Source organism: Lonchura striata, chromosome 1 (genome assembly GCF_050655825.1).
Source record: "Lonchura striata isolate lonStrDom1 chromosome 1, ASM5065582v1, whole genome shotgun sequence".
NCBI classification, from domain to species: domain Eukaryota; kingdom Metazoa; phylum Chordata; class Aves; order Passeriformes; family Estrildidae; genus Lonchura; species Lonchura striata.
This window is the reverse complement of record NC_140703.1, coordinates 116,886,413-116,910,504: the sequence shown is the minus strand read 5'-3', so window position 1 is coordinate 116,910,504 and position 24,092 is coordinate 116,886,413. Positions and strand designations below refer to the sequence as shown.

Genomic DNA, 24,092 nt, shown 5'->3' with positions numbered 1-24,092 from the left:
TGCCCTGGGAAGGAGGATGTCCCACCCAGGCACCCCTTCCTCAGCCAGGGTGGCAGCTGCTCCACGTGCAGAGCTGATAGCTGAGGACACGTGTGATCGTCCACTGCAGAAATCCTCCACATGTCATCAAAGATCTTATCATCAAGGAGGTTTTTGCTCTTCGGAGTGGAAGCCTGCAGTTGTCTTCAAATATTCAGGAGGCAGTTGTCTTCAAATATTCCCTGCTGCCCACATTCCTGCAGACGGAGTGGAAACAGATGGAAACTCAGGAAGAGAAGCTCTGACCAGAGTGGCTTTTCCTCATCCTGACACATGTTCAGCATGGTGCTCTGCAGGCTTGAAACACTGGGTGGGCCACAGGAGTGGCTGCTGCTACTTCAAAGGTTGGTCAGGGCTTTTGTTTCTTTCAGCTCGGGCTGAAGAAGTTCAGGTTTTACAGCACCAAGGTCAGAGCTGCTGTCAGTGACAGCCTGAATAGCACAGCACCTTCTCACACACAGGACAGAAAAGGGCATCAGAGCCCTGCTTAAAAGCAGAGAATTGCAGAGTTATCAGGGTTAGAAGAGTCCTTTGGGATGATTCAGTCCCACCCAGCCCCACCAGCATCACCCCAACCCTGTCCCCAAGGCCACATCCAGACTCCTCGGGGACAATTCCAGTGACTCCAAAGCTCCCTGGGAGCTCATCCCAAGGCCTGACCACTCTGCCAGGGAAATTTTCTTTCCCAGTCTCCAACCTGAGCCTCCCCTGGTGCCATTTGAGGCCGTTCCCTCTCCTCCTGTCCCTGTTCCTGGAGCAGAGCCCGACCCCCCGGCTGTCCCCTCCTGGCAGGAGCTGTGAGAGCCACAAGGTCCCCCTGAGCCTCCTTTGCTCCAGGCTCAGCCCCTTCCCAGCTCCCTCAGGAGTTTTCCAAACCCTTCCCAACTCCGTTCCCTGCCCTGGACACGCTCCAGCCCCTCCAGGTCTCTCCTGCAGGACCAGAACTGGGCACAGCCCTGGAGGGGCCTCTCCGAGCCAGCCCAGAGGGACAATCCCTGCCCTGCTCCTGCTGGACACACAATTCCTCATCCAGCCCAGCTGGATTAACCCTGCAGTGCTCAATGCCAGGTGAATATCCAGAGTGCCCAAATCCTCCAGAATTCACAGTAAAACCTCTCACAGAATGAAGATGTCCTGGAAAAGCCAAAAAAACCCCAACACTGAAGTGGTTGGTTTGTGATTCACGCAGAGCTCCAGGCACACACAACATGAAAATGCATTGGAATTATGGAATGATTGAGTTGGAAAAACCCTCCAAGACCATTGAGTCCAACCATTCCCCAGCACTGCCAGGCCACCACTAACCCATGTCCCAAGTACCACATCTGCACAGCTTTAAATCCCTCCAGGAATGGTGATTCCACCACTTCCCCAGGCTGGATAACCCTTCCTCACCTGGCACTTGAGCCAGGTTGGACAAGGCAGTGTGAGGCTCAAGGCACCATCTGCAAATCCATGAGACCACGAATATCCCAAATATCTGGGAAAGGACCAGCATCCCAGAGCTGTGCTGAAGGATGCTCTATATATATTTCCTAAAATATCCAGGTAAATTTTCAGAAAAGTCTCAACACACATCCCCTGTCTTATTCTCTTGATACAAATATCTATAAATCAATCAGAACTGTAATAAAAATTATCCTTACAGAGAAAAAGCTGTAAAACTCCCATCTTTAAGACATTTCTTTGGCTCTGTAGCAATGTTGGGAGAATTACAGATGATATCACTTTTGGTTTGTGTTCTCCAAGGTGCCCAAGGCAATCAGGCATTTGAAATGTTGATTTTCTTTGGGCACACTTTTGAAAACTCCAGCTGTTTGGGTTTTTTTTTTTCCAAGCTGATACATCCCCCCTGGGAAAATATTCCAACATAGATTTGCAGCTCCTTGACACCTCCCAGTGAGAGCCAAGGAGTTGTTTTAATTCCTCTGCAGGAGTGTATCAGCACTGAGGTTTTCGTGGTGAGCTGGGAGAGGAGTTAACAGCGCCACGAAACCTCAGTTGTTTTATCCCAACACGGCTGTGGTTTGGTCTTCAAACAAACCCAAAGATAAGGAAATATCTGCTGTGACCCTTTCTTGCATCATGGATATTTGATGAGAGCAAACAGCGCTGTGTAATGGGTGATTCACACCCCGCTGCTGCACCACAAAAGGGGTTCCAAGGGCTCTTATCCCTCCCCAAAAGGCAATGGAATGAGCTGCCCAAGGAGGTGGTGGTGATGCCTCAGGTTCTAGATTTTTAGAGGTTTTTTTGAGCTTTTTTTGGAGTTTTTAGGATTCTGTGCTGCTTTAGTGTGCAATTCTGAGCCTCACATGATGGGATGCTGAGCTCTGTGCACAGAGCAGAGACAAAACAATTCCTGCTCCAGCTGGGCACCAAGGACAAATGATCCAAACCTCAGCCCAGGAGCACAAACACCGTGGGCTGGAGAGAGAAAAACAAGCAGGGTGGGACTGATGGGCTGGAGCTGGAATGGGACAATGAACTCCAAGGTGCCAATGGAGCAGAACTGATCCCAGGGAGAGCCCCGGGAGCGCTCGTGCATTTTGGGACCATTTTGGGTCATTTGGGTGCAGCCCTGGCTGGGCTCTGGTGCTGCCCAAGGTGCATCCATGGAGGAGATCCTTGAATAAATCCTTGCTTTATTTTGGAATTCTGCCCAGCCTCTGCTCTAGGGCAGCCTGCACAGGGCATCAGTGGAGTCACTGTCTGGGAGCGTTCCAGAGGTGTTTGGATGTGGCCCCTGGGGACAGGGTTTGGGATGATGATGATGATGATGGTGGCACTGGATGATGCTGAAGGATCCTCCCATTGATTTTGGGATCTCCTTACAGCCATAAGAGCATCCAGAGGACCCTGTGCTGCAATTCTCACAGTGAATTCCTCATGAAAAACCTGGGAAAAGTCAGATTTCCTGATCTTATTCCCTGCTTAGCTCCCTCTCTGTCTCCCCAGTTACAATCCCATATTTGATGATTTGGTTTTACCTTAAAACAACACCAGGACAACACAAAGAGGAGGATTTTATTTCAGAGAAATTTCAAAAGGATCCTGGGAAGAGCAGGAAAAGGCACAAACCCCCATTCACGTCACGAATCACACAAGTCCAAACCCAAAAACAATTGCAATATTTCTCAATTCCCTCCAGAGCTGACATTTAAAGCTCATGTACATTTCCTGCAAGCCTCACAAGAGATTCTTAAAAATAGTTTTGGCTGCAGATAAGTGGTGAAGCACCAAATCCAAGCCGTGCACACCAAGAATTTTAACCCAAATATTCATTAGCCTTTACTCTTTAAAAAAAACCTAAATTAAGGAATAAAAAATCTGTGTATGATGCACACTGAGCCACATCTGGAAGATTATAAGGGAGAAATAAAACAGCACTTGGTTTTGAGATGGATGATTGGTATCTTAAGGTCCCAAAATGCCACTAAAATCCACTAAACAAGTAATGTTTTACTTTTAAACCCTGTTAAGTTTTAAATTATGTGCAGTTGAAGGAGTGGGACACAGTGCCAGTCCTTTTCCCTTAAAAACTCCTCATGACTAAGTCAAATTTGCAAACCCAGCAAGGATTTACCCAAGAAAGGCTCCTTAAGACTGAAATAATAAAAGTGTTGAGCAGTTGTTAAGCCTGGCCTTAAGTCATGAACTCAGAGAGTTTAGGCCAGACCCAGGGATTTGTACAGGGTAACTCCCTGGGAGGGTGGGGAGGCCCTGGCACAGGATTCCCAGAGAAATTGTGGATATCCCTGTTGTAAATTCAGGCGAACCCAATGGGAAGAAATGCTGATGTCTGACTCCATTCAGAAGGCTGAATGATTTCTTTATTATAACTATGCTAAAATACATTAATATACTATATAAAAAGGAAGATACTAAAACTACATCCTACTTTATCTCTCACACAACTCGTGACCCTCTCTGAGTCCAGCCCCAGGTGGGTTGGATTGGCCATCAGCTCAAACAATCCTCACCAGAATCCAACCAAGCAACACCCCAGGGAAACAATTCTCCAAACACATCCCACATGGGAAAAACAAGGAGCAGAAACAGAAATTGTTTTCTCTTTCTTCTCTCTGTGCTCCTCTATGAAAAATCCTGAGAGGGAGAGAAATGTGCTTGCCACATATCCCCTCCCTGGAAGAGTCCAAGGCCAGGCTGGACAGGGCTTGGAGCAGCCTGGGACAGTGGCAGGTGTCCCTGCCCATGGCAATGAGATGATTTTAATGTCCTTTCCAACCCAAACCACTCCATGCTTCTCTCTCACGGTCAGGAAGTGGAAATCCCACCCGATTTGTGGCTGCCAGGCACATCCACACCCCTTTGGTGGGGACAGAACTCGAAGGGAGCGAGAGGCAGAAGCATGAGGGCTGAGGAAACCATCGCCTGGCAGCTTCCCAAACCAGAGAGAGAAAGAGCAATTCCGTGTGGGAACGGAGAGAAGCCATGCCAGGGTCCAGCCAGCACGCAGGCTCCAGGGAAAAGCCTAAACCAGAGAACAAAGCCGTGCTCTTGTCCCAGTTTGCATCCAGACCATTGGCGCTGTCCTTGTCCCGACCCTTTTTGGAAAAAGTTTCTCCTTTTGGCCTCCAGGACATCTTGAGGCAATAAAGCTCCACGAACCGATTCCACACTGCTGGGAAAAGCTCTTCCCTTTTGTTTTTTGGCTTTATAATCCCACCAGGCACCCCCTACTGCTTGTGTTTTGGGAAAGAAGATTTCGGCTTTCCCTCTCTGCCTTCTCCGTGCTATTCAGGATTTTATAGGCGCCCATCATGACCCTTTCCTGCCCCATTTCTCCATTTTCCCAAACTTAAGGGAATGTCTATGTTTTATCTTAATTTCTGCAGGGATCACTTCAATCTCTGGTCTTTTCTTTAGTTCTGCTGGATTCGAGAAGTGATGCCCAAAGCAGTGTGTGTTATTTATATTTATATTTATATTTATATTTATATTTATATTTATATTTATATTTATATTTATATTTATATTTATATTTATATTTATATTTATATTTATATTTATATTTATATTTATATTTATATTTATAATGATATGATATGATGTGATGTGATATGATATGATATGATATGATATGATATGATATTATATTATATTATATTATATTATATTATATTATATTATATTATATTATAGTATAGTATAGTATATTAGTATATTATAGTATATTATTGTATATTATTGTATATTATTGTATAGTATATTATATTATTGTATATTATATTATTGTATATAATACAATTGTATTTCATTATATTACATTACATTATATTATATTATTCCTATATTATGTTATAGCATAATGTATATCTATTCTAAACTATTCAATTATATTTCTATGTTATGTTATATATATATAAATATATATAGATATGTTATGTTATATATATTAAAAATATATATATTATTTCATTTATATTATTTTTTATTTATATTATTTTATTATTTCATATTATTTATATTATTTATATTATTTTATTAATATTTATTAATATTATTTATATTTATATTTATATTTATATTTATATTTATATTTATATTTATATTTATATATTTTTATATATTATATATATGTTTATTATATTTATATATATTTATTATATTATATTACATTACATTACATTATATTATTGTATATAACACAATTTTATTACATTATATTAAATTACATTATATTATATTATTCCTATATTATGTTATATCATAACTTATATCTATTATAAACTATTCAACTCTATTTCTATCTTATGCTATATCATCATGTATTTATATTTATTTATCATGTATTTATATTTATTTGCATTCATCATGTATTTATATTTTTTTAATATAATGTATTTATATTTATTTATTCTATTCTATCATACCGTATTCTATTTTATTCTATTCTATTCTACTCTATTCTATTCTATTATTCCTGTCTTAAAGGACATACATCCATGAGTTATAAAGGCCACAAAAATGCTCTGTTCATTCAGTTTTGGCTCTGAACCAGCATTTTCACCAACCACAACCCAACTGTCCCAAGGTGACACCTGTACCCTGCAGGCAGCTAAATCCCCAAATTAAATTTGCCAGCGAACTGCAGAGTGGCTCAGGTGGAGCATAAATCAGTAATGGGGTAAATCCACTCCCGAAGAAAAGCTGGAATATGGCCAGGGCCTCTGGGATGGACCAGGACAGGCTGAGCCATGGGATGAGGCCACCACAACCCCATGGAGCTCCAGGCTGGGCAGAGGGGCTGGAGAGCTGGAAAAGGCCCTGGGGGTGCTGTGCCAGGGGCTGGACACGAGCCCAGGGGTGCTCAGGTAGGCAAGAGGCTGCTGGCAGCTGGGCTGGATGAGGAATTGTGTGTCCAGCAGGAGCAGGGCAGGGATTGTCCCTCTGGGCTGGCTCGGAGAGGCCCCTCCAGGGCTGTGCCCAGTTCTGGTCCTGCAGGAGAGACCTGGAGGGGCTGGAGCGTGTCCAGGGCAGGGAACAGAGCTGGGAAGGGGCTGGAGAATTCCTGAGGGAGCTGGGAAGGGAATGGAGAGTTCCTGAGGGAGCTGGGAAGGGACTGGAGAGTTCCTGAGGGAGCTGGGAAGGGAATGGAGAGTTCCTGAGGGAGCTGGGAAGGGGCTGGAGAGTTCCTGAGGGAGCTGGGAAGGGGCTGAGCCTGGAGCAAAGGAGGCTCAGGGGGACCTTGTGGCTCTCACAGCTCCTGCCAGGAGGGGACAGCCGGGGGGTCAGGCTCTGCTCCAGGAACAGGGACAGGAGGAGAGGGAACGGCCTCAGGCTGGGCCAGGGCAGGCTCAGCTGGGACAGCAGCAGCAATTTCCCCATGGAAAGGGTGCTCAGGCCCTGGCAGGGGCTGCCCAGGGAGCTTTGGAGTGCCCATCCCTGCAGGTGTCCCCTGGAGGTGGCACTGAGTGCTCTGGGCTGGGGACAAGGTGGGCATGGGGCCCAGCTGGGACTCAACGACCTTGGAAATCTTTCCCAACATCTGAGATTCTGGGATTCTCTGATCTGCTGGATGCTCCAACATCTCCATGGGTGTCTGGGCTTCTCTTGCCTTTTCTCTGACCACACAGCCCTGCACAAAGTCATTATAAAGTGACACTCTGTGGGGTCTGGCATTCCTTCTGGTGGAAACACTTTTTTAATAAAATCCTGATCATTTCTCACCCACATCACTGAGTTCTCAGCTCCTCATGTCAGCAGAAGGGAGAAAAACAAAGGGGTTATTGTGCACTTAATGTTCTGCCGATTGGTGACAAAAATAAAGCAAAACATCCCTGAATACTCTTAATAAGATTTACAAGAAAACAGCAGTAACTGCTGCAGGATAATCACTAAACAGGCCCCACAAAGCTTTTGACTGTCAGGGTTTGCCTTTAATTTTCCCCACAATCTCACATGGTTTTGTTCACTAATTGTGCCGTTGGCTTAGCAGTCTCTGATGTGGAATTAATTTAGGAACTGTGAAAAAGTGACAATCAACAGAGTCATGGCAGATGTGGCCCAACAGCCACAAAAAAATAGAAAAAACTCTCATATTGTTGAATTCTGCACTGTGTTATTGCACCAAGGTGTTCCATAGGCAGCAAAATTAATAAATTCCCCTTTCCAAGGGGTCTGAATTGGCCAGATCCATTGAGATGGGGTTTGGTGTCTCCCACCATGTCCCAAGGGAAAGGAGGAGAGGAAATGGCCTCAAGTGGCACCAGGGGAGGCTCAGGTTGGAGATGGGGAAAGAAAATTTCCCTGGCACAGTGGTCAGGCTTTGGGATGAGCTGCCCAGGGATCTTTGGAGTCACTGGAATTGTCCCCGAGGAGTCTGGATGTGGCCTTGGGGACAGGGTTGGGGTGATGTTGGTGGGGCTGGGGTGGCACTGGGTGATGCTGAAAGTTTCTTTCACTTTGATGATTCTGTGCCATTCCCAAGAGTCTGGAGAAAAGAAGGCTCCAGGGAGAGCTCAGAGCCCTGCCAGGGCCTGGAGGGGCTCCAGGAGAGCTGCAGAGGGGCTGGGGACAAGGATGGAGGGACAGGAGCCAGGGAATGGCTCCCACTGCCAGAGGGCAGGGCTGGATGGGAGATTGGGAAGGAATTCTTCCCCATGAGGGTGGGAAGGGGCTGGGATGGAATTCCCAAAGCAGCTGTGGCTGCTGGAGGTGTCCCAGGCCAGGCTGGACATGGGGCTTGGAGCAGCCTGGGACAGTGGGAGGTGTCCCTGCCCATGGCACTGGGATGGGCTTTGAGGTTCCTTCCAGCCCAAACCATCCCATGATTCCACAATTCCGTGCAGCTCTGCAGTTGTGATCCACAGGGTTAATGTAACCTTCTGTCTTGTCCTTTATCTGGGTGACCAAAAATCTCAGGGGCAGAGGTGACCAGGGCAGTGCCACATTCGTACAACTGCAGTAGGGAAAAGCTGATTTATGGCACGGGAATCTCAGAGCAGGACAGCACTTAGGAAGGAGCCACCAGAAGAAATCCACGTTTAAATACAAACCCAGCTGAAATGCAATAGCCACAGCTATCACTGAGACAATCTGCCACTTGCCAACGAGAAAACCACAATAAATGGCTAATAAAAATCGACCTCTGTGAAGCACAAAAAGAAAATGTACATTACTGTTATGTTGTGGTTAATTCCCAGACAATACTGCAAAATGAGGGTGAAGTGCTACTTCCTGTCACTGAAAGGCAGAGAAACCCAAACAGGGAGAATTCCTCAGGCTGAGGAATGCAGACATACATCATGTCTGCAGGAATCATAAAAAGATCAAATGCAATATTTTCTTTCAGTGCAGACAACAGCTTTGAGATTTTTCCATCCAGACAGCCTCGAAAAGCGCCTCCAGCGCTTGCCAATTACTCCTGACAAAGACCATTTGGTAGTGAGTGATGTTTTAAGTGAAATAAAGCAGTGGAGAAAAGTGAACATGATGAAAGGGTTCTTTGCCTCCCTCTGAAGTGACTGGAAGTTCTGTACTCACTGGGTTGGGCTCGCTCTTCCTGCCGGTGACAAATCCTGACAAATCCCGCGGGACGCGAGCGGGGAGGCCAAGTTTGTTCGACAGGAATAGGAAAGGAACTGGTTTTCATGTTCTGTTAAGCATCCAGAGAGTTTCTGGGCTATAAACAAAGTGGGACTTGCTGGGACTTCTGTTCCACATCATTCCTCAGCAATTTCAGGGCGTTAATGGAGGGAATGATTCCCCAGTGTTGAAGTGGGCAGAGGGCAAAAGAGGCTGGAGCTTTCTGCCATCGGCACTTGATTTATGAATCAGCTGCAACCAGTAAGAACCAGGATATTGCGTATTTTTAAATTATTTATTAATCATGGAGAGCTTCAAGACAGGTAAAAATAACTCAGGCCCTCCAACTGTGTTTAAAGAATGATTGAAGTAACTCACTGTTAGTTCTCTCTTGACTTTTCTCCTTTTAGACAGAGCATTTGGGTCCATTTAGCTGCACATTTTTATCTCAGCTGTCAGGAGTGTTTGTCTCAGTCCTGTGTCCTCTTTGCTGTCTGCTGGGCCCACAGAGCATCACAACCCTGCTGCCCCTAGAACACCAAATTAGCAGAAATTTGTCTCTTCCTCCCAAGGGGAGCAGCATCTTTTTGTAACACAACCCAACAGCAGCAGCTGCTGTGTGAATTATCCAAGGAACGCTCCCGTTTCCCCCTCCTTGACACTCAACAGTTGCATTTTGTTGTTGACTTAGATCCAAATCTTGAACCAGTGGGGAAGCTCCAGAGAATTTGGGTGCATTAAAAACATTTTTCACGCTGTTTCATTTTGCAGGGGTCTGGGGTTTTGGGGTTTTTTTCACAATTCTCTGCCCATTTTCTCTAACAAAAACATTTTATTTGGAAATCAGCAATGTTTAACCATTCGGTTTTTTCAGTGCAGTTTCTCTCTTCCTTTTTTTTTCCTTGCTCTCCACAACTCCCTGACTGATTTTTCCAGTGGAGGGTGTTCCTGCCCTTGCCAGGAGTGGAACTGGATGGGCTTCAAGGTTCCTTCCAACCCAAAAAATTCTGGAATTCTGGGACACACTGATACAACAGAAACCTGGAATGGGAGAGATTTCCCACCTGGGATCTGTGTCCATATCCATCTGTGCAAGGAGCAGTGACACACCCAGGTGGACCAGCACAACCAAAAGGCTCCAGCACTGCCAAAAAATGCCAAAAGGTCCCTCATGATCCCTCTCCAACATCCTCTGCAGGCCAGAGCAGCCCCACCAAGCATCTCTGTCCTTGCAGAGCTCATCTCGTGAGAAGGACATCCAAATTCCCTGAAATTCCATCCTTGGGACACCCAAATTCCCCAAAATTCCAGCCCTGCCCATGGAGAGATTATTTCATAGGAAGGACACACAAATTCCCTGAAATTCTGTTGTATTGAGCCTTTTTCTGAGCCACAGATGGGGTAACTGAGAGGCATTTTAAAAACTTTTATTCTATTTTCAGTCTCCTGAGAAGGGTGAGACAATACAGATGTTATCATTCACGCCATCACAATCAGAAGCCAATTACTTCTTAATTACAATACACTATAAGTTTATTGTTTATTGATTGTTGCGTACAGTGAAGTACACAAGGCACTATTACTAATATTGTCACTATCATAATTAATGTATATAAACTTAATTATGATATTATATTATAATTATATATAATAAATAAAATAATATTATGCTATTACTAATACTATTACTAATACTAATACTATAATAATACTAATTACTAATGCTATTACTAATATTGTCACTATAATAATGTATATAAACTTAATTATGGTATTATATATAACTAATATTATTATATTATATTATATTATATTATATTATATTATATTATATTATATTATTATATTATATTATATTATATTATATTATATTATATTATATTATATTATTAATAGAATATAGTTATATAATTGATATGATTAATATAATTAATATAATATTAAATTCATTATATCAACTTTAAATACATTTATATAAACTTATGTTTTAACAAACTATACTTATTGGAATAATCTTATTTTGAATACACACTATATAAACCTATATAAACCTTGTGTACACACTATATAAACCTTCTATTAAACTTTAAAAATTTTCTATAAATCCATTTATCACACAGTTCCTTCTTGGCTTCTTCTGGACAAGCTCTGGATGCCAGCCCGGGCAGGCTGGCACAGCCAGGAGTGGCACCGGCCTCGTGCTGGGAGCGTCCCTTGTCCCCTCATCCCTGCCTGCCAGGGGGCACGAGGGCCCAGCTGCCCCTGCCAGCTCCTGCCAGAGCAGCCCCAGCTGCTCTAAAGGGGCACATCCAGAGCCTCTGGAACGTCTGCAAGGGGTGCAGAGCTCAGCTGCTGATTGCTCCAGCCCAACTCCGGCATCCTGGAATGGTTTGGATTGGGAGGGACCTCACAGCCCACCCAGTGCCACCCCTGCCATGGGGACACCTCCCACTGTCCCAGGCTGCTCCAGCCCCAGTGTCCAACCTGGCCTTGGGCACTGCCAGGGATCCAGGGGAATCTGGGAATTCCATCCCAGCCCCTCATTTCCATCACAGGGAACAATTCCTTCCTAATATCCAATATAAACCTTCCTTCTGTCAGTTGGAAGCCATTCCCTGTGTGCTGTCCCTCCATCCCTGGAAATTGTCTCTCTCCAGCTTTCCTGGGGCTCCTCCAGGCCCTGCCAGGCCACCCTGAGCTCAGCCCAAAGCTTCTCCTGTGCAGGTGAACAATCCCAGCTGTGCCAGCCTTTCCTGCCAGCAGAGCTGCTCCATCCCTCTGCTCATCCTGGCTCCCAAATCCCTCCATCCACCAAGGGTTTCATGCCAATTATCCTCCCTGATTTACTCAGATGATGCTCCAGGAGTCTCAACAGGTGAATGTTTAATCCCATTATTTCATATTTTATGGGTAATTTTTCCTTCCAGCCCCATGCAACAACTCATTGAATCATTATTGATCTCTCTAAGTCTGGGTGACTGAAAGCTCCCATGAAAATTCCATCCAGCCCTGCCCTCTGGCAGTGGGAGCCATTCCCTGTGTCCTGTCCTTCCAGCCCTTGGAAATTGCCTCTCTCCAGGTTTCTTTCAGCTCTTTCAGATCCTGGAAGGCCACACTGAAGTCATCCTGATGTTTCTCTTCTCCAAAATCCCCCCAGACAGAGGAAATGTTTCAGTCTGCTCCATCCAAGGAAATTATTGAGAGGGATCTGTGCCAAAGATCCATCAGGCCCCTAATTCTGAAGGATTAAAACATAGGAACAGACATTGCTCCACTGCAATCCCACAAATTAAACCATCAGAGTGGAATTCATGGCATCACCAAGGTTGGAAGAAACCTTCAAGATCGTCCAGGCAATGATTTGAACTCTGTCTTGGGTGACAGTTCCAAGAGGAATACCATCAGCAAACTTGTGAGAGGAACAACAGCAAAGTTAAATTCTAAGAAAACTAAGATAAAAGACCACAAACCTTCATGTTTCACTTTCAGAGCAGAAAGAAAATGACATTTTGAACTATTTATCTAAATACAGCTCTGGTATACCTCTGAAGAAAATGCTTTTTACTGTTAAAAATGTAATACAGTTACAGTAAATAGTATTATAATTGGATGTGGATCTACTGTAATTCCTAATTTCTCTGCAGTACAGCTGCATCATCTAGTGGACAGCACAGAGATTGCATTGGTTTTACCTTTTGTATAATTGATTTGGGATTGATTATCTTTGTATTTCACCTGAATACCCTTCACTGCAGTGCCTTCTAAACCTGAATTCTGGGATTATAGATATCCACTAGAACATACAGTGAAATGAGCTGGAAATATAATGTTTATTCTTTCCATTTCTGGAATGGTTTGGGTTAGGAGGGACATTACAAATTATTTCAGCCCCTGCCAGGTTACTCCCAGTCCCATCGAGCCTGGCCTGGGACCCTTCCAGGGATCCAGGGGCAGCCACAGCTTCTCTGAGAAACCTGATCCTGTTACTGTTTCAAGAAATCCATAAAGTTTTTTTGGGGGGGATATTTCCCAGTGTCCCAGAGAACATTAAATCCATCACTCGAATCACTGACTGCAAACATTTCAAATTCTGCCCAAGTGTGGCACTTTTTGGACAATACCATTTTTAAAAGCTGGTTCTTTGGGAATGTCATCTTGGCAGCGTTTTCATAGCTTATTTAAAAGCTTTAATTATCAGGCTGTGAAGTTGATACTCCCTTATCTTGTCCCAAACCAGACAGGCCTGAGGGCACTGGGCAGTGATAGATGAGCTCCACACATTACAGGAGAAAACTCTCAACTGGAGCCACTTTCTGCAGGAGATCAAAGGAAATCCATGTTTTATTGACATAAACTGACAGGGCAAAGATTTTGTCAGGAGGTTTCATGTTTATAATTTTTCAGTGACTTCAGTGACTGCACTAAATCAACACCTCTCTTAAATAATAAAAAAATCAATTGTGCCATTTCTACCTCGTGCTCTTTCCACATGAAATCTGGTGGCTCTTATTTCCTAAACAAACCCAGTGTGTCTTGGCTGCAGCCACGGAGTGAATTCCCACTTCAGCTCTCCTTGAATCCCACAATCATCAAGGTGGGAAGAGCCCTTTGGGATCACCCAGTGCCACCCCAGCCCCACCAGCATCACCCAAACCCTGTCCCCAAGGGCACATCCAGACTCCTCTGGGACAATTCCAGTGACTGGGCAGCTCATCCAAAGCCTGACCACTCTGCCAGGGAATTTTTTTTTCCTAATATCCAATTAGGAATGAAATTTGAGGCCATTTCCTCTCCTCCTTTCCCTGCCCCTCCTGCCAGGAGTTGTGGGGAGCAGTGAGGTCCCCCCTGAGTCTCCTTTTCTCCAGGCTGAGCCCCCTCAGTTCAGCTGCTCCACCCAGGATTTGTTTTCCAGCCCTTTCCCAGGTTTTTTTTTGCCCTTTCTGGCCAAGCTCCAACCCCTCAATATAATTTTTTGTGTAACATAGCACAAGCTGGGAGAGAATCCAAATCCCTGCCTTGCTCTGGCCCAGGTTTGTATCACTCCTGGGCAGAAGCTCAGTTTATTCACTTTTATTCAGATTTGCAGGTTGAATCTGAAGGGAAATTTATACCAAGAGGGAAATCGAATTTTTGTTGTTGTTGTTTTTTGTTTGTTTGTTGGGGGTTTTTTTTGTTTGGTTTGGGGTTTTTTTGTTTGGTTTTTTTTGTGGGTTTTTGTGGTTGATTTTTTTTGTGTTGTTGTTTTTGTTTTTTGGTTTTTTTGGGTTTTTTTCACAGTAAGATCCCAGCTCAATCCTTTCTCAGGGAACAGACAGCCAGAGTGAAATGCTAACAGCACATCACTGAGGAGATGCTGTTTGCAGCTCAAAGTAGAGGCTGAGAGGGAGAATTTTCACTCTCAAATCTTGATTTAATCTGTAAAACTATAGACAACAGGGCTGCTTCTTCCTCAGGCACCTCAGCTCTCAGCCCTGTCTTGCACATAGTTTAGGTTGAATCAAAAAAGTTCAAGCTGAAATTTAAATTTAAGGTGTATTTTTATGCATACACATAAATTGCTATGCTCTGCCTTCTTTCCTGCTCTCCCTGGAGGGTCTGCAGGAGTTCCAGGAGTAGAGCTCATATCCAAAACACCTGGAATAAATGTGGAGCAAAAGCAAATCAACTTCTGTCAAACTCTATTCACCTCGCCAGACACATTGTACAGGAGCTGTTCTTAAAATAACCATCCTCAGGGAAAAAAAAAAAAAAAAAACCAGAAATAAACCAGCCAAACATCCTTATCTCCTTTAACTCTGCTCATTTTGTGATAAAATGGTAAAATTAGAAACACAGCTGGTGTTAGAGAAAGAAAAGGGGTTTATTAAAGGAAGGTCAAATAGTCAGAGGGGCAGGGCTGAGGCAGGCACAGGAGGACAAGGAGAAACTGGTGAGAATTCCCAGCAGAACAGCATTCCCAAATCCAAAGGAATCTCTGGAGGCACTTCAGAGCCAGAAAATCCCAGAATCCTTAAGGCTGGAAAAGACTTTAAGCTCAAAGTCCAACCATCACCCCACGGTCACCATCAGACCACGTGCTCAAGTGCCACATCCACATTTTTGGACACTCCCAGGGATGGGTGACTCTTCCCTGGGTATCCTGTTCCAATGTTTTACAACCCTTTCCATGAAAAAAAAATTGCTGATATCCAATCTAAACTGATCAGGGCTTAATGAGACTGATTAGAGTGTAAAATATGGTGGCAAGTGACCTAAAAACACAATTTAGGCAAATCTGAAGGTAAATTCACCTCAAGGATGTAAGAAATAGAGATCCATCTCCAGAAAGGATTTTAGAAAAATAAAACAGACAAGTCTTGTAGAAAATGAAGTAATACATTTATAAAAATAAGCACTTTTTAAAATCACATCATGGATAATAATCACAAGAGAACCCCAATTCCAAATAAAGTTTCTGCAGGTTAAATAAGAGTCCTGCCCTGAAATGCCCTTTTAAAAAAATTCTCTTTTCTCCAAACCAAGGAGCTCGAGCTCTCCACTTCAGCAGAACCTTTTGTGTGAAGGTCAGCAAGGAACAAAATTACTATGATGAATTTTTTAATTATTCTTTGCTGCTCAGGTCCATTAAAAGAGTATTAATCTGGCAATAATCCCTGACCAATTACAGCTGTCACAGCTCCAGGGAGCTCAAGCTGTTCCTAAATTCAAGTTGCAAAGAATCTCAGCTGATTTCTGAAGGATCTTGAGGTCTTCTAAGCGCAGCATTTCCACCAAAGCCAGGTGGGTTTTGAGGTTCTCTTTGTCCCTTTTCAACTGGGAAATCTGGAGTTGAGACAAATGGGATGAAATTATTCAAAATTTTGATTATTTAACAGGACCCGATGAGAAAATTTGTGGAAATATGTAAGGATTTTATTGATTATGTTAAAATAGTGTGTTTTTTAAATTCCACAAGAGAAACTTTAGTAGTAATGAAATGTAGAGGAAAAATTAAATTTTATAATTCTAATAAAGATTTGTGGGGAAGGGGTATGTTTATTTATAGTGCTGTGGATGTATGTTGGGACTTACTGTTCTTTAATGGATATGTGTATTTCTGAGAACTCTTGATTTTTTTTTTATTACTTTAACTAATTTTTGTATGTATAGAATTTTACAATATGTTAATGTATATATATTTTGTTGATTTTATATCACACTTATAGCTAGTTACACTTGTACTTAGTTTTTGTTAGAAAGTACAGAAAGGACTTCTGGGTCACTTTGCCTTGTCTGTTTCATGGTTTGAGGAGTTTTATTTATCTTTTATCTTTTAGTGTGAAAATTTGTATTTTTTTTTTTCTTTAGTTGGGGTAGTTTTTTTAGGGCTGTAGTCACTAAACTAAACAACATATTTAACAAGCTCAAAGTAGCACATTTTATCTAAATCTAAATAGATTTCTACTCTATTAAATTTTCACTCTATCTCAGTAAAAAGGAAAAAACAAAAAAGAGGGAAAGGGAAAAGTCATCAAAATTCTCACCCAAAAAATGACATTGTTCTGACAGAGAAAGGAATCTGAGCTCCCTTGTTTTTCCAAATTACCTGGAGAAGGACATGCTGGGTCTCCTCTATTAAAAACTGACAGATTTTTGTTGCTGTACCCAAAGCCTGCTGTTCATTCCTGGCTGAAGTGACATCACCAAGCAGGATCCTCTTCCAGCAGGCACTGGAACCCAAATGGTTGAAGAATACAGAATTATTTGCTGCACTCTCCAGCTGGATGCCAAACGTGGCTCTGCTGCCCTGGCCCTCACCTGGGCTCATAACCCACCCCAGGGATTTATTTTTAGTTCTTAGATCAATTTATTCCACTCAGCAATGGATCTTCAAAGCACAAACAACTCTGAACAAGCCTTTTGTCATTAATTTATTCCCTCATTTCATTTATCCCAAGCAAAGTGCAGGTAATCATTTTCCACCCCTGATGTTTGAGGCAGATTTGCCATTTGGAATAAATGCTCCAAGTGCACTGAAAATCCCTGGAGATGAATTTCAGCAACTTCCTTGGCCCTGGAATTTCAGCCTGTGGAACACATGACTCAAGGAAATCAAGCCAGGTTAAGAGCATTTAAAATTTCATCAAATCAACAGGAAAAAGGCTTGGAGCCTCAACCTTGAGGGAATATCTGGGGCTTGAAATAGAAAGGAAAAATGATAAAAGAAAGAAAATCACCAAAGCAGCAATAGGGGAGTGAGTTTACAGTCAGTGCTGTTCTCTGCCTTTCTTCTTTTCACTGCTCCCATGGGGTCAACAAAACAGACACAGGAGATCCAAAAATTGTCCCAGTGTGTCACTCACAGCCAGCAGAGAGAAAAGAGTGAGGGGAAACAGAAAATATTGAATGGGCTGGAAAACAAATCCTGTGAGGAGCAGCTGAGGGAGCTGGGGGGTCTCAGCCTGGAGAAAAGAAGGCTCAGGGGTCCCTCATTGCTCCCCACAACTCCTGACAGGAGGAGCAGGGAAGGAGGAGAGGAAATGGCCTCAAATGGCACCAGGGGAGGCTCAGGTTGGAGATTGGGAAAGAAAATTTCCCTGGCAGAGTGGTCAGGCCTTGGGATGAGCTCCCAGGGAGGTTTGGAGTCACTGGAATTGTCCCAGAGGAGTCTGGATGTGGCCTTGGGGATGATGCTGGTGGGGCTGGGGTGGCTCTGGGTGATCCTGAGGGGCTCTTCCCACCTTGGTGATTCCATGCAATCAAAGCAAAGGCACCTGCACATGCACCAAATGGATCTCCAGGGTGCTCCAACTCACAATTCATCAGCTGCCAGACTCAGCACCTTGAGGGCTGTGAGGAGTCTCCAGGATGGTCCCTCCCAGCCAAAGGTCAGGTTCCTACAAAGCCAAAGGGACAAGATGAAGTTCAGCTGAGCTTTAGAGTGAGTTTTCTTCCTGAGACACATCAGCCATGCAAGATCTCCAGCTTTGATACTGGTGTTTACAACTTCTCCATCACTCCCAAGCAGCTAGTTTGCTAAAAAACAAGTAATTATATTTTTTTGCTGGATTTTGGTACTAGAAGCAAAATTTGACTCCCAGAAAACCTTAGTAAAACCTGTCCAGGAAAATAAAAACTACAGAAACTTACTCTAGGAAATCATGATCCTTTAGAATGGAAACTTTGGCCTCTCTCTGCTTGTCCAGTGGTGAGAAATATTTGAGGAGAGTATCTGCAAAAAGTACAGTTTAAATATTTTAATAAATTGTATGTAAAGAGAAACCACAGTCATCAATTCTGAAAAAATATTTCAACCATATTTTTCATGTAGGACTAAGATCAAAACCTGTTAAATTTTGGTGAACTTTTCAGAATTCTCAAAAGCTATCAGCACTCTCCAGGATTTTGTCCTTATAACAGAAATTCTGACTCAAATTTAAGTTATGAAAAACTCTAAGGAAGTTCAGTTTGTGGAGTCTGAATTGCAACCCTCAATGGTGCATCCTAAGACATCCAGCTGGAATCACTACACAGATGTTGTTAATAATAACAATTTTTAAAAATAAAATTATAACAAAAACAATTTTCAATTAAGAAAAAATTAAATCATTAATGTTTATGCAAAGAGATGTCAAAACCTTTTTCACTCCTTGATAATTTACACACTCAGTTCTCAGTTTTTGTGCCTTTCAATGCTCAGACAATCCATAAATCCAACCTGCTGAGACATAAACACTGCTGTGAGGGTTGTCCATGGCAACAAATCCATATTCCAGCAGCAGCCTCTGATTATCATGAGGTCCATAGCTGATCAAAACTTCCTGGTATTTTTTGCATTGTGACTCTGTCCAAATTTCATAGCTCCTTGTCTGCTCGTTAAACCCAGCCTTGACCTTCAGTGAGTGAAAAATAAAAGGTTTTTACCCTTGGTAAGGTGAAAAAGGAAACAAATCTTTAAACTTTGAAACCCCAGAGGACTGAAATTCTTGTTCAGTTGTGGGGACTTCTTGGAGAGACCCAGATCTGCAAACAGAGACAGTTCCATGCAGGGCTGGCCTCTCCTGTGCTGCCCCAGCTCAGAGGTGGCACCCAGAGCCTGACAGAAGGTGAAAATTCCCTCTGCACTCCCCTCAGGCTGCTCTGAGGCTTCAGCCAGAGGTGAAGTAACACAGAGACCATGGAATTTGTGTCAGGACAAGGAATTTGTCTTACTTTTAGGAGCAGAACAGGGGGATGTTTGTTTAAGTGGCTCTTCCCAAAAGCTGTTTTGGATGCAAATCTCCCCCAGCCACTGTAGGGTCTCCTCCATCAACTGAAATATTTAAATTATAGAATCACTGAATGTTTGGACTGGGAAGGACTTGAAACATCTCATCCCACCCCTGCCATGGCAGGGACACCTCCCACTGTCCCAGGCTGCTCCAAACCCGTGTCCAACCTGGCCTTGAGCACTGCCAGCCCCAGCTGCTCTGGAAATTCCATCCCAGCCCCTGTCCACCCTGCCAGGACAAGATTTTTTCCCAAAACCGACCTAGCCCTGCCCTCTGGCAGTGGGAAGCCATTCCCTGTGTCCTGGCACTGCAGTTCCTGAGGATCTGAGCCATTTCTCCCCCTGTGAGATCTCCCCCTGCCCTCCCCACACTCATCATCCATCACAGAAACGCAGCTGGCATTGACAGAGAGCACTTGATAAAAATAAAGAAATTTACTGATCTATTTTGAGCTTCTTACCTGAACATTTGGGCTGTGGTTTAGCAAATCTAAATATGGTGCCAGTGCATAAACATCTGGCTCCAGGGAGAAACACTCCCTGTGTGGGTGTTTCATGTAGATTGTCCTGGTGTTTACAGTGCACCAAGCCCACTGCAAAGCACTGAAATTAAAAATGTTTCCTGTGTCCTCAGCAAATAAAGGCTGCAGGGAAGAGAAGAAAGCTCTGGAAGATTGGAACAGCTCTTGGATCAGCATTTTTTGCTCCTGAGCTTTCTTTTTTAAGGGTTTTGGGAGAAGATTTATGACATCAGGTTCCAAACAAGCAGGGCAAGTGTAAGCCTTGGGGAGAACATCCAGGTAGGGTTTCCATGGAGATTTCTGCCCAGTGTGTTTCTCTGCTATCAAAAACGTGCACAGCGCCAGCAAAGGAGACACGGGGGGCTTCCATCTGTTGGAAAAGCAAAATAAAATAAAAATATATTTTAAAAATTAAAATAATATTTTTTTTAAATGGGTAAAAATAAAATAAAAATAAAAATTTAAATTTAAAAAACAAAAATTAAAATGAGAAAATTAACATAAAAAATAAAGGAATAAAAATTCAAATAAAAATAAAATAAATAGAAATAAAAATAACTAAAAAATAAAGCAATAAAAAATAAAAATAAAAAATAGAAATAGAAATAGAAATAAAAATAAAATAAACATTTAAAAAATACAAAATAAAAATTAAAATTAAAAAAGAAATATAAATAAAAATAAATATAAAAAATAAGTTAAAAATAAAAATAAATTTTTTAAAAAACATAAATAAAAATTAAAACAATTAAAATAAAAAATAAAAACAAAAATAGAAATGAAAATAACTATAAACTAATACAAATAAAAATAAAAATAGAAAAAAAGACAAATAAAATTAAAATTTAAAAAATAGAAATAAAATTTAAATTAAAAATAGAAATAAATATATATATAAAATAATTAAAAATATAAATTAAAATAATTTTAAAGTATATAATTAATTAATAAAACTAAAAATAAAAATAAAATAGAAATGAAAAATAGAAATTAAAATACCAACACAGCAGACCCACAGAGGTGAGATGGGAAAGGAGCACAGCAGTGTTTCACCTCTCTCAGACCTCTCAGGAAGTTATAAATTGCTTCTATTTAAAACTTCTTTGTAGTTCATCTCCCAGTCCTTTGGCTGATTTCAAAGGGGCAATAAAAGCTGGTTTTAATAACAATTTCAGGTTCACCCTTGGGTTGGGCTTTTTAGGATACATAAATATTCAATGCCCAGCATGGGGCTTTGTTCCAAATTTTCCAAATTTCCAATTTGTTCCTAATTTTCTAAAAGGCCCTGGTTTTGCAGCCCAGTTTTATCTTCCTCCTCCTATTGAAGCTGACTCACAAATTCCCAAAAAAAAATTTCTAATTGGCATTTAGGGCCAGGCAGGCTGTGACACAGCTCCAGCTCTCCCTCCAGCTCTGCCAAGCTAAAAGATGTTCACTATTAAAACTTTTCCCTGTCTGAGCATTCCAGATCCCTGAAATGCTGGCACCACTCAGGATATTCAGTTTAAAGCTCCACCACCTCTTCAGAGAATTTATTACTGCTGAAAAAAACCCATTAAAAAATAAACAAGCCCCCATGTCACTCACTTCTCAATGTGTCCTCCCAAGCAGCTGCTGAGGACAGTGCCAGTGGTGAGCAAACACTTCTCAGGCAATGAAATAATCAGATCTCCTGCCTTTGAGAAAGGAGGGAAAAAATTAAACACAAAAACGGTAAAAATCAAGTGTAAAGACTCATTTAATTACTGTGGGGACTGGTGGTTTCACATTATGGCTGCAACAGTCTAAAAGTCAGAAATTACAATCACAACAGATTTCTGAGCTTTGCTTGTTGCAAAAATCATTACATGTCAAAAAAACCTGAAGAGCTGCATCAGAAATTCAGAAATTAGAAAATATCACTCACCTGAAGTGCTTTTGTTGTCATCAATCCTCTTCCTGTCTCTGAAGAAGGAACAAAGAGCAGGAGTAAAATAAATGTAGATATGGAAAATCAGTGATCTGTGATCAGCTCAGCAAGGAAAAGCTCTAAAAGAACAGGCACTATGTCTTACAAAACATAAATCCAGTTATGGACTATTCCAGATTTACCTCATTTCTTTGTTCGCCAATTCTCTTTATTTTTCAGGATCTTTTCCCTGCATATCCTACAGCATTTGCTGTCCAGTTCTAGCAACTGTTCAGCTTTTTTTCCTCCCACTTATAGCAATTATTCACCTTCTTTTTCTCCATTTTTTCCTCAAACACATCTTGCATCACCAGCTGCAGCTCTTGGTTTCAGAGTTTTAACTAAACTTTAGCATTTCTAGTCAAAATATTTTTCTCTGATCCATTCTATTATTTCTGCTCTGTCTATACTACTACAAAATGTTTAAAATATACAGAAAGATTTAAAAATTTAAGTATAAATCTTTACTGTAAAGACTGCTAAGTGAACCTCAGCTCTCTGCTAAACTTGCTTGGGGATAAAAAGATAAACAAGTTATAACGAGGTTAAATTCCAAAAACTGTGTTATTAACACTTCAAATTTTGGCTTTTTCAGGCCTCCATATCTATTGTTTCATATTAAATTGAGATTCCAAGAATCCTTGGAAGAGTATCAGTAACTGTTTTTTTTTCCTGATGCCAGACAGGGGCATAATTTAAAAGGAATTGCAAGAATCTAAAATTCTTAGAAAATAATTTAATAAATAATTAAAGCATTACCCCAGAACTCTGCTGGCCTTAAATTACTGTCTTCAAAGCCTCTCTCTTTTAACCACTTCTTAAGTTTAATGTATTCCAGCTTGTGACTGCAGTTGACTAAAAACAGAAAAAAACATTAATGCTATTAAAGAGCATTCTGCTGGACAACACAGGAAATATAAATATTTTACTGTACAGACAGGAAAACTGTATTTTGGACATTTTAAAGCATAACAGGATAGCAAGAAGGAATTGAACTAAATATATTTGGGGTCTCTGGTCACTGGGAGGTCTCAGAAATGTGCGAGTTATTCAGCATGTCCAAGGAACTTTAGAATAATGTAATATTTGCCATTAGGCAGAAAAGTGAGGTCATAAAAGTCACCATGCTCTGCTTGGGACTGTAAACTAACACTCAGATATTTGCCTATAAAAAAAGATAACATTCATTAATGTAATTTTCCAAGCACAAAGGCTTTTGAAAACATAAATAATAAAATGACACCTTGAGGAACAACTGGTTATTTTATTATTTAACTTCCAGGCATGATGATACCTCCATCCATAAAACTCTTCAAGTGTTTTCTTCTTCTCTTTCGACCCGTCCGACCTCTGCTCTTCTTCATATTAAGCAACAGATTTTGCCATTTTTAGACAACCTGAATTTAAAATAAAATTTAAAATAACTGATTTAGAAACATTTAAAGTCCAATTTATTACTGTGAGCATGGGCAGGCCCTGGCACAGCTAGGGCTGCCCCTGGATCCCTGGCAGTGCCCAGGGCCAGGTTGGACACTGGGGCTTGGAACAGCCTGGGACAGTGGGAGGTGTCCCTGCCCATGGGATGGGATGATATTTCATAGATTTATGGAATATCCTGAGTTGGGAAAGATCCACAGGGATAATCCAGTGCCACCCCTGCTCTGCCCAGACCCAAAAAATCCCACCCTGGGCATCCCTGGCAGCGCTGCCCAAAGGCTCCTGCAGCTCTGGCAGCCTCGGGGCCGTGCCCATTCCCTGGGCAGTGCCAGCACCTCCGGGGAAGAATCTTTCCCTGATCTCCTTCCTTTTGCCAAAATTGCCCCGAAATTAAGCTCAAAGCGCAGCTTGTCCCTGCCAGGAGGGAGGGCCTCAGGGAGCCGGGATCCCCCCAGGCGCTCGGGCTCCTCCAGAGGCCGGCCCTCCATCCCACCCTATTTGAGTTGAAAAGGCCTCAGAGACCACCGAGTCCAAATCCCATCCCCGATCATCCCATCCCAGAACTGGGAATCCTGCGCTAACCCCCGTTCCCCGCTCGGCACAAACCCCCGGGACAGGAGGGACTGAAGCGGCCCCGGCAGCGCTGCGAGGGCGGGAACGTCCTGAGGGACCGCCCGTGCCCCGCGCACTCCGCTGGAAACCACCACCGCATCCTCCCCTGCCGGCCCAGACTGTGATTCCCGAGCCTCTCCCGGGCTGGAATTGCCGCTCAGAGTCCCAAACCCACCTGCTGAGGGGATACAAGGACCGACATTCCCTCGCCGTCCCTCTCCCCGCCCCTGAGGCG

General features: G+C 42.5%; 1 protein-coding gene across 9 annotated transcripts; it reads right to left on the bottom strand.

Moving 5' to 3' along the window:
- Nucleotides 1–4,276: 4,276 nt before the first annotated feature.
- Nucleotides 4,277–24,085, bottom strand: SETD4 (SET domain containing 4). 9 transcript variants are annotated; one of them, XM_085560585.1, is made up of 11 exons: nt 23,852–24,085; nt 23,103–23,205; nt 22,568–22,663; nt 21,767–21,804; nt 21,448–21,536; nt 19,801–20,230; nt 18,788–18,962; nt 18,220–18,301; nt 17,886–17,966; nt 16,676–16,799; nt 15,447–15,912 (listed from the first exon to the last, which is right to left on the bottom strand). In XM_085560585.1, exons 2-11 carry the CDS (start codon nt 23,170–23,172, stop codon nt 15,778–15,780), a joined length of 1,320 nt encoding a protein of 439 aa, XP_085416711.1. In that variant the 5' UTR covers nt 23,173–23,205; nt 23,852–24,085; the 3' UTR covers nt 15,447–15,777. The 9 variants fall into 9 exon arrangements, with proteins under 9 accessions (XP_085416716.1, XP_085416721.1, XP_085416732.1 ...); XM_085560601.1 differs by having other exon boundaries at nt 23,052–23,205; nt 24,033–24,085; XM_077781707.2 differs by having other exon boundaries at nt 24,033–24,085.
- Between the last annotated feature and the right edge of the window lie 7 nt (nt 24,086–24,092).